This window comes from Nerophis lumbriciformis, linkage group LG39 (assembly GCF_033978685.3).
Source record: "Nerophis lumbriciformis linkage group LG39, RoL_Nlum_v2.1, whole genome shotgun sequence".
Classification (NCBI taxonomy): Eukaryota; Metazoa; Chordata; class Actinopteri; order Syngnathiformes; family Syngnathidae; genus Nerophis; species Nerophis lumbriciformis.
In genome coordinates this window covers 15992501-16008256 of record NC_084586.2, presented here as the reverse complement: position 1 = coordinate 16008256, position 15756 = coordinate 15992501, and the positions used below count along the sequence as shown (strand labels likewise).

At 39.6% G+C, this 15756-nt stretch overlaps 2 protein-coding genes across 4 annotated transcripts in view; one reads left to right on the top strand and one right to left on the bottom strand.

The window, feature by feature from the left end:
* LOC133577907 (regulator of G-protein signaling 9-like) overlaps positions 1–1889 on the bottom strand; it is a 54130-nt gene extending 52241 nt beyond the window's left edge. Inside the window, exon 1 of one of the 3 annotated variants that reach the window (XM_072912727.1) lies at positions 1491–1889. In XM_072912727.1, coding sequence (XP_072768828.1) covers positions 1491–1559 — 69 coding nt within the window. In that variant the 5' untranslated portion in view covers positions 1560–1889. The remainder of the gene's footprint in view (positions 1–1490) is intronic. The other 2 variants (XM_061932027.1, XM_061932028.2) reach the window with 2 other exon arrangements.
* Positions 1890–6483: 4594 nt separating this feature from the next.
* LOC133577890 (guanine nucleotide-binding protein subunit alpha-13-like) overlaps positions 6484–15756 on the top strand; it is a 55308-nt gene continuing 46035 nt past the window's right edge. Inside the window, exon 1 of the mRNA XM_061932000.2 lies at positions 6484–7203. Within this exon, the coding sequence (XP_061787984.1) occupies positions 6801–7203 (403 nt within the window). The 5' untranslated portion in view covers positions 6484–6800. The remainder of the gene's footprint in view (positions 7204–15756) is intronic.

Genomic DNA, 15756 nt, shown 5'->3' with positions numbered 1-15756 from the left:
AAATTAATGTGGAATACACATAAATTAATGTGGCAAATCACATAAAACAACGTGGCATCCACATAAATTAATGTGGAATACACATAAATTAATGTGGAATACACATAAATTAATGTGGAAAATCACAAATTAATGTGGCAAATCACATAAAACAATGTGGCGGGCCACACAAAAAATAACGCAGCATATCATTTTAATTTTCCTGAGGGAACTCTCCTGAAGGAATCAATAATGTTACGATCCGCTGCCCGGATCATAGTTTGTTTATGTTTGTGTCACGTGTTTTCAGCACCTTGAGTTTAGTTTGTTTCTGTTGCCATGACGGCAGATTGTACGCACCTGCCTCTGGTTAGTGTTCGGGACGCGCACCTGTTGCCCGGGCACTAATCAGAGGGCTATTTAGTCTTTGCCCTGGCCTCACTCGGTCTGGCTTCCTAGTTTGTTCCCATACAACTGTTAACGACTACTTAGATTTCATGCTATGCTATTTTTTCCTGCTAGCTCCCACGCTAGTCCTTTTGTTTTGCCTTTTGTGCTACGTGCATGTCTTTTTGTTATTCACCATATGATTTATATTTAAAATAAATCATTTTTCCTACCTGCAAGCTGTGTCCGAAGCCGTCTGCATCCTTGGGAGAACCACACCCGCATCACTATGCGACCACGTCGTTTCAAATAAAGTACTATCCATCTATCTATATCACATAAATTATGTGGCAAATCACATAAATTAATGTGGCGTTCTCATAGACGAATGTGGCAAATTACAAATAAATGACGTGGCGGACCACATAAAATAAAGCGCCGTGGCCACGTAAGATGACGTGGCGGGCCATAGAATTATTGTGGCAAATTAACATAAAATGATCTGACACCTGTGCGTTAAACCCAGAAAGTAATTACAAACTCGTGACTGTGAAGTAATTTCATTGTAAATAACTAAAACCTCACAAAGGTGAAGTTACAGTATTCAACTTTATCGCCATGAACTGTAAAAGCACGGCTGTGCAGCGACAGTAAACGACTGTTAGATATTTGACAGTAAATTACTCTTAGATATTTGACAGTAAATTACTGTAAAAGTAAAGCAATTATAAGTTGGTAATTTGCTGAGTTTCCAATGAACATATTTACAGTGTGCAGGATGAGTGCACTTCTAGTTGGATTAACTTCTTTGGAGTGGATGCGCTGCTACTGATCCTGGCTTAGTGCTTATTAAACTGAATGACCTTCTTACTATGAAGAGGTGAACACACTTCTAGCCATAACATGTTATTGCTGTTGGAATATTAAGACTTCACTATACTCTTATTGCATGTTGACATCAATTGTTTCCTCCAAGATGCACATTGTTTTGAAGACTCCAAAATGTGACACATGCAATATGAGCTTCGTTGCCACAACAACACTCGTCCACGTCCACGAGAGTGACTGCACGTATTGTCACGCAGCCCCAGAGAGACTGCTGTGGTGTGATGAGAATAACCTACCTTTTTCAGACAGGCCATCCGTGGTCGATACCGCTGGCCGTGATCTCGGAGAGTGTTTCTAACTGTCATGATGGCCGATGATAATTTCCACTACGGCTCACACACTCAATGCAACTGCGAGCTCTATGTGTGTGTGTGTGTGCGTGTGTGTGTGTGTGTGTGTGTGTGCGTGTGTGTGCGTGTCGCGTTGGGATGCTGATGCTGCTGCTGGAGGGGATGTGCAATATGATCAATACCGATGGCGCCTTCGCGTACTCCCAACAAGGTCGGAAGATTGAGCATCGGACGCCCAAACTGTGTATACATTTTATACGACTATATAATATAATATAATCAATATAATATATAATCAAGAAAAGATTGCTGCATTTGAAACAAAACTACATGAGAGAACTCGTTTCTAGATTAGTTCATGATTTTAAAAAAAAAGCTTATTGTCTATGTCAGTGAACGCAACACACTGTGCGTACACTCCTGGTGATGGCATAATTACCCCCATTGCCCGCTAGATGGAGACGTTATAGCGTGGATACATTCCAATATCTAAAATGATAACTACACGTATATAAATGTTGTTAGAGGAGGCCTATACGTATTTATTTGTGCACTTGCTGTGTATGGCACTTATGGTTAAATTACACACTACGTCTTTATTTCCGACGCTTTTGAAAGCAACACGACTCAAACTTGTGAGGGTATCAACCAATGAGAAGACGGGATTTCTCCATCTAGGAAAAGTGTTACGCAATAGCTGCCACCGGCAGCTAGGGGGCATCCTTATATCACTGATTCAAGCTTAAAAAGTCAATACTTTAGTTAGGTGATTGTTTTAAGTGGGGGTTTTTTTGAGAACGAAAAAATTATGTGGCAGGCTACGTAAATTAATGCGGCGAATCACTTAAAATGATGTGGCATCCACATAAATTCATGCGGCAAATCACATAAAATCAGGTGGCGTACACATAAATTAAAACGGCAAATCCCCCCAAAAATTATGTGGCAGGCTATGTAAATTAAAGCGGAAAATCACATAAAATTATGTGGCGAGCCACATGAATTAAAGTGGCAAAAAACATAAAATGAGGTGGCGTACACATATATTGATGTGGAATACCCATAAACTAATGTAAAATACACATGAATTAATGTGGCAAATCACATAAAATGATGTTGCAGGCCACATAAAATAATGCAGCAAATCCCATAAAATGATGTGGCGGGCCGCACAAAAAATAATGCAGCAAATCACATAAAATGATGTGGCATCCACATAAATTAATGCAGCAAATCACATAAAATGAGGTGGCGTACACACAAATAAAAGCGGAAAATCCCCAAAAATTATGTGGCAGGCTATGTAAATTAAAGTGAAATTATGTGGCGGGCCACATGAATTAATGCGGCAAATCACATAAAATGAGGAGGCGTACACATAAATTAATCTGGATTATACATAAATTAATGTGGAAAATCACATTAAATGATGTGGCGGGCCACACAAAAAATAATGCAGCATATCACATAAAATGACGTGGCATACACATAAATTTATGTGGAATGCACAAAGAATAATGCAGCATATCACATAAAATGATGTGTCGGGCCGATCAAAAAATAATGCAGCAAATCACATAAAATGAGGTGGGGTACACATAAAATGATGTGGCATCCACATAAATTAATGCAGCAAATCACATAAAATGAGGTGGCGTACACACAAATAAAAGCGGAAAATCCCCCAAAATTATGTGGCAGGCTATGTAAATTAAAGTGAAATTATGTGGCGGGCTACATGAATTAAAGCGGCAAATCACATAAAATGAGGTGGCGTACACATAAATTAATCTGGAATACACATAAATTAATGTGGAAAATCACATTAAATGATGTGGCGGGCCACACAAAAAATAATGCAGCATATCACATAAAATGAGGTGGCGTACACATAAATTCATGCGGCAAATCACATAAAATCAGGTGGCGTACACATAAATTAAAACGGCAAATCCCCCAAAAATTATGTGGCAGGCTATGTAAATTAAAGCGGAAAATCACATAAAATTATGTGGCGAGCCACATGAATTAAAGTGGCAAAAAACATAAAATGAGGTGGCGTACACATATATTGATGTGGAATACCCATAAACTAATGTGGAATACACATAAATTAATGTGGAAAATCACATAAAATGATGTGGCGGGCCACACAAAAAATAATGCAGCATATCACATAAAATGACGTGGCATACACATAAATTTATGTGGAATGCACAAAGAATAATGCAGCATATCACATAAAATGAGGTGTCGGGCCGATCAAAAAATAATGCAGCAAATCACATAAAATGAGGTGGCGTACACATAAAATGATGTGGCATCCACATAAATTAATGCAGCAAATCACATAAAATGAGGTGGCGTACACACAAATAAAAGCGAAAATCCCCCAAAATTATGTGGCAGGCTATGTAAATTAAAGTGAAATTATGTGGCGGGCTACATGAATTAAAACGGCAAATCACATAAAATGAGGTGGCATACACATAAATTAATCTGGAATACACATAATTAATGTGGAAAATCACATTAAATGATGTGGCGGGCCACACAAAAAATAATGCAGCATATCACATAAAATGAGGTGGCGTACACAGAAATTCATGCGGCAAATCACATAAAATCAGGTGGCGTACACATAAATTAAAACGGCAAATCCCCCAAAAATTATGTGGCAGGCTATGTAAATTAAAGCGGAAAATCACATAAAATTATGTGGCGAGCCACATGAATTAAAGTGGCAAAAAACATAAAATGAGGTGGCGTACACATATATTGATGTGGAATACCCATAAACTAATGTGGAATACACATGAATTAATGTGGCAAATCACATAAAATGATGTTGCAGGCCACATAAAATAATGCAGCAAATCCCATAAAATTATGTGGCGGGCCGCACAAAAAATAATGCAGCAAATCACATAAAATGATGTGGCATCCACATAAATTAATGCAGCAAATCACATAAAATGAGGTGGCGTACACACAAATAAAAGCGGAAAATCCCCAAAAATTATGTGGCAGGCTATGTAAATTAAAGTGAAATTATGTGGCGGGCCACATGAATTAAAGCGGCAAATCACATAAAATGAGGTGGCGTACACATAAATTAATCTGGATTGTACATAAATTAATGTGGAAAATCACATTAAATGATGTGGCGGGCCACACAAAAAATAATGCAGCATATCACATAAAATGAGGTGGCGTACACATAAATTTATGTGGAAAATCACATTAAATGATGTGGCGGGCCACACAAAAAATAATGCAGCATATCACATAAAATGAGGTGGCGTACACATAAATTAATGTGGAAAATCACATTAAATGATGTGGCGGGCCACACAAAAAATAATGCAGCATATCACATAAAATGAGGTGGCGTACACATACATTTATGTGGAATGCACAAAAAATAATGCAGCATATCACATAAAATGATGTGTCGGGCCACTTAAAAAATAATGCGGCAAATCACATAAAATGAGGTGGCGTACACATAAAATGATGTGGCATCCACATAAATTAATGCAGCAAATCACATAAAATGAGGTGGCGTACACACAAATAAAAGCGGAAAATCCCCCAAAAGTATGTGGCAGGCTATGTAAATTAAAGTGAAATTATGTGGCGGGCCACATGAATTAAAGCGGCAAATCACATAAAATGAGGAGGTGTACACATAAATTAATCTGGATTATACATAAATTAATGTGGAAAATCACATTAAATGATGTGGCGGGCCACACAAAAAATAATGCAGCATATCACATAAAATGAGGTGGCGTACACATAAATTTATGTGGAATGCACAAAAAATAACACAGCATATCACACATACTTGCCAGCCTTGAGACCTCCAATTTCGGGAGGTGGGGGGTGGGGGCGTGGTCGGGGGTGGGGCGGGGCGTGGTTGGGGGCGTGGTTAATAGGGGAGGAGTATATTGACAGCTAGTCACCAAGTCAAATATTTCATACATATTATATATATATATATATATATATATATATATATATATATATATATATATATATATATATATATATATATATCCTGAAAATATGCAAACAAAACTGTGTTTAGATAATTGATACTTCAAACTTGCATAAATAAATATTAAGGAATATAACATAACTTTGCTTCTGAGAGTTTCAAAATGTAATGAATAAAATGCTAAAGTTGTTGATAAACAAGCAATTATTTTAATAATTAAATATGGTCATTTTAAATGAATTATTATGATAATTTAAAATCAATTATTTGAAATATGTTTATTTTAATGTATAATTCTATGGCTGGATGTAATAAGGAGTCACGAAAAAATACAAATAAAAATACAATTAATTTTGATGTTTTTAGCAAAATATAGTAAAAATGTATTTAGTTTTTTTTTAATGTTTTTTTTAAATTAATAAATATATTTATTTTTAGGTAAGATAAACATAATAATACAATGTATCTTTAGTCTGGATGATTTAGTTCTTGTCACCCTGTTGTCCTCCCATCGTGAAAAAAGGCTGTCCTCACTCAGGTCCGCATGGAGCTGGAGGGGGCGTGGCCTTCAGCTCCGGCTGAAAATCGGGAGGTTTTCGGGTGAGGCGCTGAATTTCGGGAGTCTCCCGGAAAATTCGGGAGGGTTGGCAAGTATGATATCATATAAAATTCTGTGTCGGGCCACTTAAAAAAATAATGCAGCAAATCACATAAAGTAATGTGGCAAATCACATAAATAAATTAAATACACGTATAAAAACGTCTTAGAGAAGGCCTATAACTTTTTATTTTTGTACTTACTGTTTATGTCACCTCCGGTTAAATTTCACACTACGTATTTTAGTGAAAAGTATATTTCCGACGCTATTGAATGCAACACGACTCGTATCAACCAATGAGAAGGCGGGATTTCTCTATCTAGGAAAAGTGTTACGCAATAGCAGCCACCGGCAGCTAGGGGGCATCCTTCTATCACTGATTCAAGCTTTAAAAAGTCCAAACTTTAGTTAGGCAAACCGTTGTAAGTGTTTTATTTGAATACGAATAAGTAATAAAGTCCTTATTTCATCGCGTAAAGGTGCTAAAGTTGGGTTGTTTGTCGTTAAACGCGTGTAGCGCGAGCTCGAGCTACACAACTTTGCTAGCCAGCTAGCGTCATTTGAACAGTTTATAAAAGTCGTTAAAATGAAATTCGTCTCTTTTTTTCTTGTAAAAAGCGGGATTAAAGATAAGATAATGGCGCAGAGGAGCTAATGAAAGTGTGTCGGCAGACGGTAAACAGTCTACTTCCTGAGTGGAGGGAAGGGGCTTGGTCCCGTGCCTGCGCCCCGCGACCGCGCAACCGAATTAGCATCGATGAAGTTGTCGCCAACATGGCGGATTTCCTGCCGACGCGCTCCGTGCTCAGAGTGTGCCTGCCCGTCTGCCTGCTCAACAGCGGCGAGGTGGAGCAGGTCCGCCGCTCCAAGGAGATCGACCGGCGGCTCTCCCGGGAGAAGACGTACGTCAAGCGGCTGGTGAAGATCCTGCTGCTGGGCGCGGGCGAGAGCGGCAAGTCGACCTTCCTCAAACAAATGCGGATCATCCACGGCCAGGACTTCGACCAGACCGCCCGGGAGGACTTCCGAGCCACTATTTACAGCAATGTCATCAAAGGTAACACTTCGCGCCCTTTTTATTTTCATTCCACGTCTTATTTGTGGCTAAAAGTTGTTTGGCGGAGGCACATAAACATTCTGCATCTCGACACACCCAACATGAAATCCCCCTTTTCCTTCGGTGCGACTTTTTAGCCTTCTTTTTTTCGACTCCTTTCTCGGACTTTAATGTGAAAGGAACCTCCAGCAGTGGGGAAGAATGTGTTGCTCAACCAGGGATGGAGCTCTCGACCAGGGTTATTAAAGTTTGCTGGGGGGTGGTCTCCAAAGTGTGGCCCGGGGGCCGTCGGGCAAGTCAAACTAGAACTAGGGTGCGTCCGGTAACATTCTAAAGAGATTATTTGCTCGTACAGTCGCGGTCAAAAGTTGACATACACTTGTAAAGAACATAATGTCATGGCTGTCTTGAGTTTCCAATCATTTATATACCGTATTTTTCGGATTATAAGTCACAGTTTTTTTCATAGTTTGGCCGGGGGTGCGATTTATACTCTGGAGCGATTTATGTGTGAAATTATTAACACATTACCGTTAAGGATGTCCCGATCCAGGTTTTTGCACTTCCGATCCGATACCGATGTTGTTTTTGCACTTCCGATCCGATACCGGCCGATACAAAAAGTGCACTTTAATTTAGTGTTGTTTTGACACGTCATCTTAGTGACATCATGCACAAAAGTGCACTTTATTTATTTTAAACTATGTAGCGGCGTTCTGTACAAAAAGTGCACTTTAATTTATTGGCATTGCATACATGTAAAATTAAATGCTATTTCACATTATTTGACCAGTAGCAGTTACACCCATCTGAACAGGTCAGCCACCTGTTTAAAGCCCGATCACAGTTGAAATCTTGAAATGAAGGGCCTTTAATGGCCAAAACATTAACCTGGACAACATTTTAACAGCTGGTTGGCTCAGATTTTATTCTTTTCATTGCATTCACATGCTGCAGTGGACAGTGGACAATTATCTTCAGTATTAATGCAGTATCTGAAGCACCGTCTCCACGTGTGTTTATTGACATCAGGATTATAACCTGGACACGTTAGCTCGTCGGTATGAAAACAGGTGACTGTTATTACGTGCGTCTACCCCGGCCCCCGAGTCAAACAGTGGCGGTGTTAATGAAGCAGCGTCAGGCTGCTCACCGTCAGTGAAACGCTCGGTGAAATCGCGGATTAACGTTAAATATATGACGAGCCGCGAGCGATGCAGCTATAACCTATCTACCTATAACCTATATTACCCTCGTATTTTGATCCGGTCGGTCCGTTCTTTTACTCCGTCTTCTTCTTCTTCTTCTTCTTCTTCTTCTTCTTCTTCTTCTTCTTCTTCTTCCTCTTCTTCTTCTTCTTCTGGCCCACCAGGTGAATTAAGTGCTATTGGCGGAGTTACAATGCATAGTAGGCTACCGCCACCTACTGCACCGGAGTTGTAACTACAAGGTACATTCACAGACAGAGTCCCATTGCTTTTATGAGCGGTCGAGCGAGTCAAAAGCCGAAAAATCCATTTGTGGCGGACGTAATTCTTTCGTGGCGGGCCGCCACAAATAAATTAATGTGTGGGATACACTGAGCTGCGCTAAAGGGAATGTCAACAAAACAAATAGTGATTGTACTGACACTTCTACTTGCTGCTCTCTGTTCAACAACCCACTGTTCCAGTTTGTCCTCCAACTGTAGCCATCTCGCTTTGTTCCCTCGGAAACTCTGTTTAGTCTTCTTTACGTGGCGCAGGTCATCATGTTGCTTCCTCCACTTCCGCACCATTGATTCGTTAATGTTAAATTCTCTCGCTGCTGCTCTATTCCCGTGTTCTACTGCGTGACTGATCGCCTTGAGTTTAAACTCTGCGTCGTAAGCGTGTCTCTTAATAGGAGCCATTTTTGGGTCTTTACATAAAGTTTAGGTCTCGCAACTACGGGACTTAATTTTCCCCCGTAGAAGAAGAAGTTCTTCTTCTATGGTAAGCACCCGCCGACTTCATTTTCCCCCGTAGAAGAAGAAGAAGAAGCGCTTCTTCTTCTACGGTAAGCAGCTGTAAAAGGGGGAAAATGAAGTCGGCCTAGTAACCGTAGTTGCGAGACCTGTTGTGGCTCAATATTGGTCCATATATAAGGCGCACCGGATTATAAGGTGCATACCTGCCAACTACTCCGGTTTTCCCTTAATTAGTACGGTTTTCATCAATCTATTCCGGGTTACGGTTGCAGTGATAAAAAATCGGGTTTTTCATTCATTAAAAAAAAATAATTTTTTTTTAAGTTTTATTCACGAAATCGCGTAACAACAATGACAATCGACACTGCTTCCCGTAACTTCCTATCGAGCCATTCCGAATGCCATGCGCGAGGCTATTTATAGCACCGCTGCCAAGCACGAGGCACCAGTTGCCATTGTTTCCAAACGAGCGAACGATCATGGAATCAGCCGGAGAAAAATCGCAAACGAGTCTTAAACCGAAAAGAAAACTGCAGTCATTCCGTGAAGAATATTCAAAAGCCTATCCGGGAATAATTATCCGTTCCAAAAAGGGTGAAAACTACGCGAAATGCACCTTGTGCAGACAAGATTTTTCGATCGGACACGGAGGAATTAGCGATGTAAAAGACCACGTTGGGACAAAAAAACACAAGTCTAATGCCGTTGCTAGCGATACAAGTGGAAAACTTTCAACGTTTTTCGTCGCCCAAACAGATTCTTTGGATGTGATAAATGCCGAAGTTTTATTTACGGAGGCAATAATTGAGCATGGACTTCCAATCGCACTGGCTGAATAAATTTGGATTTTAGCCACAAAAAGGTAATGACACCAATGTTATCTATTGGAATTGTTTAGTACTGTTATACTGTTAAATGTGTTTATACTATTTATGCTTTCAAGTCCAAGTTGAAGAAATCTTGTTAAATGTTGACAGCATAACTACCAAAATACAGAAGTATGTCATTAATATTTTTGCAGTGCTATTTCTGTTGAAAAGTTAAAATGATTACATTAGAGATGTGATGTGCCACCTTTCAAGTGTCTGATGGCTTAAATTAATTTTCATTAATTTTTCATATTTTGAATTCTTTTGAAAGGCTTACAAAAAAACTACATTGGAATTGTAATTCCATGCTATTGACAGGACTATTAATTTTAATGAAGTTAGCTTACCATGTTTACAGTATGATAATTGTGATAGAAATGTGAATTTTAGGCACAGAATATTTTTTACAATTGAACAAGGCAGTAGATTATACAAGCTTGGACAGAAAGTTAATAATGACACCAATTTTCTTTTTAATGGAATTGTTTAGTACTGTTTTACCATTTGTTTACTGTAAAAAGTGTTTATACTGTTTATACTTTCAATTAACAAATTGAAGTCTTGTGAAAGGTTGACAGGATAACTGGCATTAACTGTCAAAATAATTTCAAACTATTGAAGTTAGCTTACAGAATAAACATGTCAATCAACCCATATGATTTTTGTTGTAATATTTTTGTTTTGAAAAGTCACTGTGACTGATAGAAAAGTGATGGTTTTAGCAACATTTTAACCTGTCTGAATGCTAATAATCATTTTGCGTCGGGGGGCGAAGCCTGAACCCCCCACCAGGACTTTGTCCTGGACCTACCGGGGCCTGCGGCCCCTGGACCCTGGCTACTAGGTTTTTCTGATTTCAAAAGTTGGCAGGTATGTAAGGTGCACTGTCAGCTTTTGAGGAAATTGGAGGTTTTTAGGTGCGCCTTATAGTGCGGAAAATACGGTAGTTACTATGGTAATCTAATTAGTTACTATGGTAATCTAAGTCACAGCAGCTCAGACGAGACACCAAGCAGTGTGGGCGTAGTTTGTTTCCAAAGAGTGTTTCCAGAGCCTGAAATGTGGGTGTCAGGGACAGACTCGGAAGGAGATGTTCTAAAGCAGTGGTTCTTAACCTGGGTTCGATCGAACCCTAGGGGTTCGGTGAGTCGAGCTAAGGGGTTCGGCGGAGGTCAAAACACACCCGACTCATGGTGTAAATACAAACTTCTCCCTATCGGCGTATTACGGATACGGCAACAGCAGACTGGTTTGCAGGTGTGTAATTTGTTGTGAGTTTATGCACTGTGTTGGTTTTGTTGTTTGAACAAGGTGATGTTCATGCACGGTTCATTTTGTGCACCAGTAAAAAAAACATGGTAACACTTTAGTATGGGGAACATTTTCACCATTAAAGGGGAACATTATCACAATTTCAGAATTGTTAAAACCATTAAAAATCAGTTCCCAGTGGCTTATTATATTTTTCAAAGTTTTTTTCAAAATTTTACCCATCACGCAATATCCCTAAAAAAGCTTCAACGTGCCTGATTTTAACCACCCGTCCATTTTCCTGTAACGTCACATAGTGAAGCCAGCACAAACAAACATGGCGGAAAGAACAGCAAGCTATAGCGACATTAGCTCCGATTCAGACTCGGATTTCAGCGGCTTAAGCGATTCAACAGATTACGCATGTATTGAAACGGATGGTTGTAGTGTGGAGGCAGGTAGCGAAAACGAAATTGAAGAAGAAACTGAAGCTATTGAGCCATATCGGTTTGAACCGTATGCAAGCGAAATCGACGAAAACGACACGACAGCCAGCGACACGGGAGAAAGCGAGGACGAATTCGGCGATCGCCTTCTAACCAACGATTGGTATGTGTTTGTTTGGCATTAAAGGAAACTAACAACTATGAACTAGGTTTACAGCATATGAAATACATTTGGCAACAACATGCACTTTGAGAGTGCAGACAGCCCAATTTTCATAAATTAATATATTCTGTAGACATACCCTCATGTCAGCAGGCCAGGGAAGCTAGGGTCGATATTCTTCTTTTGATCATCTTCGGGACGGTGTGAGCCAAGACATCCAGGGGGTTTAGCTCGCTCGTCTGCGGGAACAAACTGCCGCCATTGCTTGCCGTGCTACCGAGGTCCTTTGTCCCTGAATTGCTCACACACAGATTCAATGGGGGTCTGGCGGCAGATTTCTTTGACTTTATCGTTGGAAATGCATCTGCTTTGAGTGTCGCAGGATATCCACACATTCTTGCCATCTCTGTCGTAGCATAGCTTTCGTCGGTAAAGTGTGCGAAACAAACGTCCAATTTCTTGCCACTTTCGCATCTTTGGGCCACTGGTGCAACTTGAATCCGTCCGTCCCTGTTCGTGTTGTTACACCCTCCGACAAGGCATGATGTCTCCAAGGTACGGAAAACAGTCCAAAAAAACGGAAAATAACAGAGCTGATTTGACTCGGTGTTTGAGAAAATGGCGGATTGATTCCCGATGCGACGTCACGTTGTGACGTCATCGCTCCGAGAGCGAATATTAGAAAGGCGTTTAATTCGCCAAAATTCACCCATTTAGAGTTTGGAAATCGGTTAAAAAAATATATGGTCTTTTTTCTGCAACATCAAGGTATATATTGATGCTTACATAGGTCTGGTGATAATGTTCCCCTTGAATTATTTGCTTATTAACATGCAAATTAGTAACATATTGGCTCTTAACTAGTCATTATTAAGTACTTATTAATGCCTTATTCGGCATGGCCTTATTATAACCCTAACCCTCTAACCCTAACCAAATAACTCTAAATTAAGTCTTTGTTACTTAGAATATGTTCCCCATATTAAAGTGTTACCAACAACATATAAAAAAACATTTTATATTACACTAAAGAAGGGTTCGGTGAATGCGCATATGAACCTGGTGGGGTTCGGTACCTCCAACAAGGTTAAGAACCACGGTTCTAAAGCTTAGTGATGTATCAGATGTATCAGATTGTAGGTGGGTTTTTTTTACTCTTCGTGTTCATATTTCACTGTTTGTTGCATTTTTGTTGCGTTTCGCTTGATTGTAAAATATGTGGATGGAGAGGGGGTGTGATGTTTATATGTTGCATACCTGCCAACTACTCCGGTTTTCCCGTAATTAGTACGGTTTTCATCAACCTATTCCGGGTTACGGTTGCAGTGATAAAAAATACGGTTTTTCATTAATTAAATTTTTTTTTTTTTTTTTTAGTTTTATTCACGAGATCGCGTAACAACAATGACAATCGACACTGCTTCCTAGGGCTGGGCGATAAAACAATAACAATATATATCGCGATAGACATGTGATCAATATCAATAGAAAATGGGGTCGATAGAACATTCGATAATTTCACTGAGTTCTGTTAGAAAAAATAGGAAGAAATGCCGAGCCGGAACCGCACGGCATTCTGGGGGGTGTAGGCAGAGGAAGGGCTTTGGCCTCTCAACCTATCACGGCCGAGCCTCAACCGCAAGGCATTCTGGGAAATGCTAACAGGAAAAAAAAAAAAAGCAACAACGGCGACCTGACGACGAGGAGTGAAACAAAACGGGAATATGAGTGCGGCAGCACGAGAGGAAATTGTAAATAAAAAAGGAAACGTCACGTCACCAGTTTGGCAGTATTTTGGATTTTTTAAGTCCGATACGAATCAGAGTAATACTGTCTGCAAACTTTGCAAGGTCGTCGTCCCGACCAAGTCTGGGAACACGACAAACTTATTTTACCAACTGAGCCGCTCTCACCCGCTGGAGTACAGCAGTATCAAACAGCCACAACCATCTACATCAGCCGGTGCAAGTGGAAAAGCACCGAAGCGGCAACAACAGACCACCATTGAGAGGTACTCGGCAGCAGTGCCATACGACAAAAATTCAAAACGTTATAAAGAAATAACGGATACAGTGGTGGAGCAATTAGCGAAGGACATGCTACCTACTTATATTTAAAATAAAAGTATTTAAATTCAGCCTTTTTTCTCCTGGTCTTTATTTAGAATAGTTTTTTTTTTTTAATAAATAATTATCGATATCGACTGATATGAAACACTTATATCGTGATACATTTTTTAGTCATATCGCCCAGCCCTACCAGTGCTTCCCGTAACTTCCTATCGAGCCATTCCGAATGCCATGCGCGAGGCTATTTATAGCACCGCTGCCAAGCACGAGGCACCAGTTGCCATTGTTTCCAAACGAGCGAACGATCATGGAATCAGCCGGAGAAAAATCGCAAACGAGTCTTAAACGGAAAAGAAAACTGCAGTCATTCCGTGAAGAATATTCAAAAGCCTATCCGGGAATAATTATCCGTTCCAAAAAGGGTGAAAACTACGCGAATTGCACCTTGTGCAGACAAGATTTTTCGATCGGACACGGAGGAATTAGCGATGTAAAAGACCACGTTGGGACAAAAAAACACAAGTCTAATGCCGTTGCTAGCGATACAAGTGGAAAACTTTCAACGTTTTTCGTCGCCCAAACAGATTCTTTGGATGTGACAAATGCCGAAGTTTTATTTACGGAGGCAATAATTGAGCATGGACTTCCAATCGCACTGGCTGATCACATGGGACAGTTATTTCGGAAAATGTTTCCCGACTCGAAAATCGCCCAAAAATATGGATGTGGTCGAACCAAAACATCAAACATTATTCAGTGTCTTGGAACAGAATCCTCAAAAAGTATCGCCGATGTCATGAAGACGGAACCATTTAGCATGTCGACTGACAGCAGCACCGATTATGACGATGTAAAACTGTACCCCATTTGTGTTCGATATTTCGATGATGATATGATAATTGTGATAGAAATGTGAATTTTAGGCACAGAATATGTTTTACAATTGAACAAGGCAGTAGATTATACAAGCTTGGACAGAAAGTTTTTTTTTTTTTTTTTTTTTTTTTTTTTTTTTTTGTTGTGTCCTGTCCAGCTTCTCAGGCAAATCATATAGTTGATGTAGATGCCCATGTCGGCTGTTCAGATTTACTTTACAAAAGAGAAGTGTAGGATACTTCTCTTGTTGCCTTATTTGTATTTGACTTTATTAAATGTATTTATATTATCATTTAGTGCAGCCGGGCCGGAGCAGGAGGGGATAGAAAGAGAGAAAAAAAGAAGACAGAGGGGGAAATTGTGGGGACAAGAGGGGGATTAGACAGAGAGACAAAAACAACAACAGCAAACAACAACAACAACAACAATAGAGCAACATCAGCAAATATGACATGTACAAATATGATGGTAAAAGTAATAGCAAATAAGCAGTTAGCGAAAAATAAAAAATAATACAGAAATGACAATGAGCATTATTACACTACAAATGGATCAATACAAATACCAATAGAAATAGCGCTATTGATAATGAACAATACCAATAATTTACATTTATTATCAACAATACAGTTGTTTAAATGCAACAATACATATACGTAATGATAACTTGAGATACGAAAGAATGCAGAAAAATGGAGGGGGAGAAAGAGAGGCAACCTACATTAACCTTGTAGATTGTTATAGTCACAATAGGTTAAGCTTTGTCAGTGTGCCATGTGTTACACCCAGTTTACCCTAGGGCAACAACGTTAATATATGTTTGATGAAACGTGATTATGTGCATGAGTGTAAGTATGCATATGTACTTGTATATGTACAGAATGTGTATATGTGTTTGTACAATGAATGTATATGTACAGAATGTGTATAT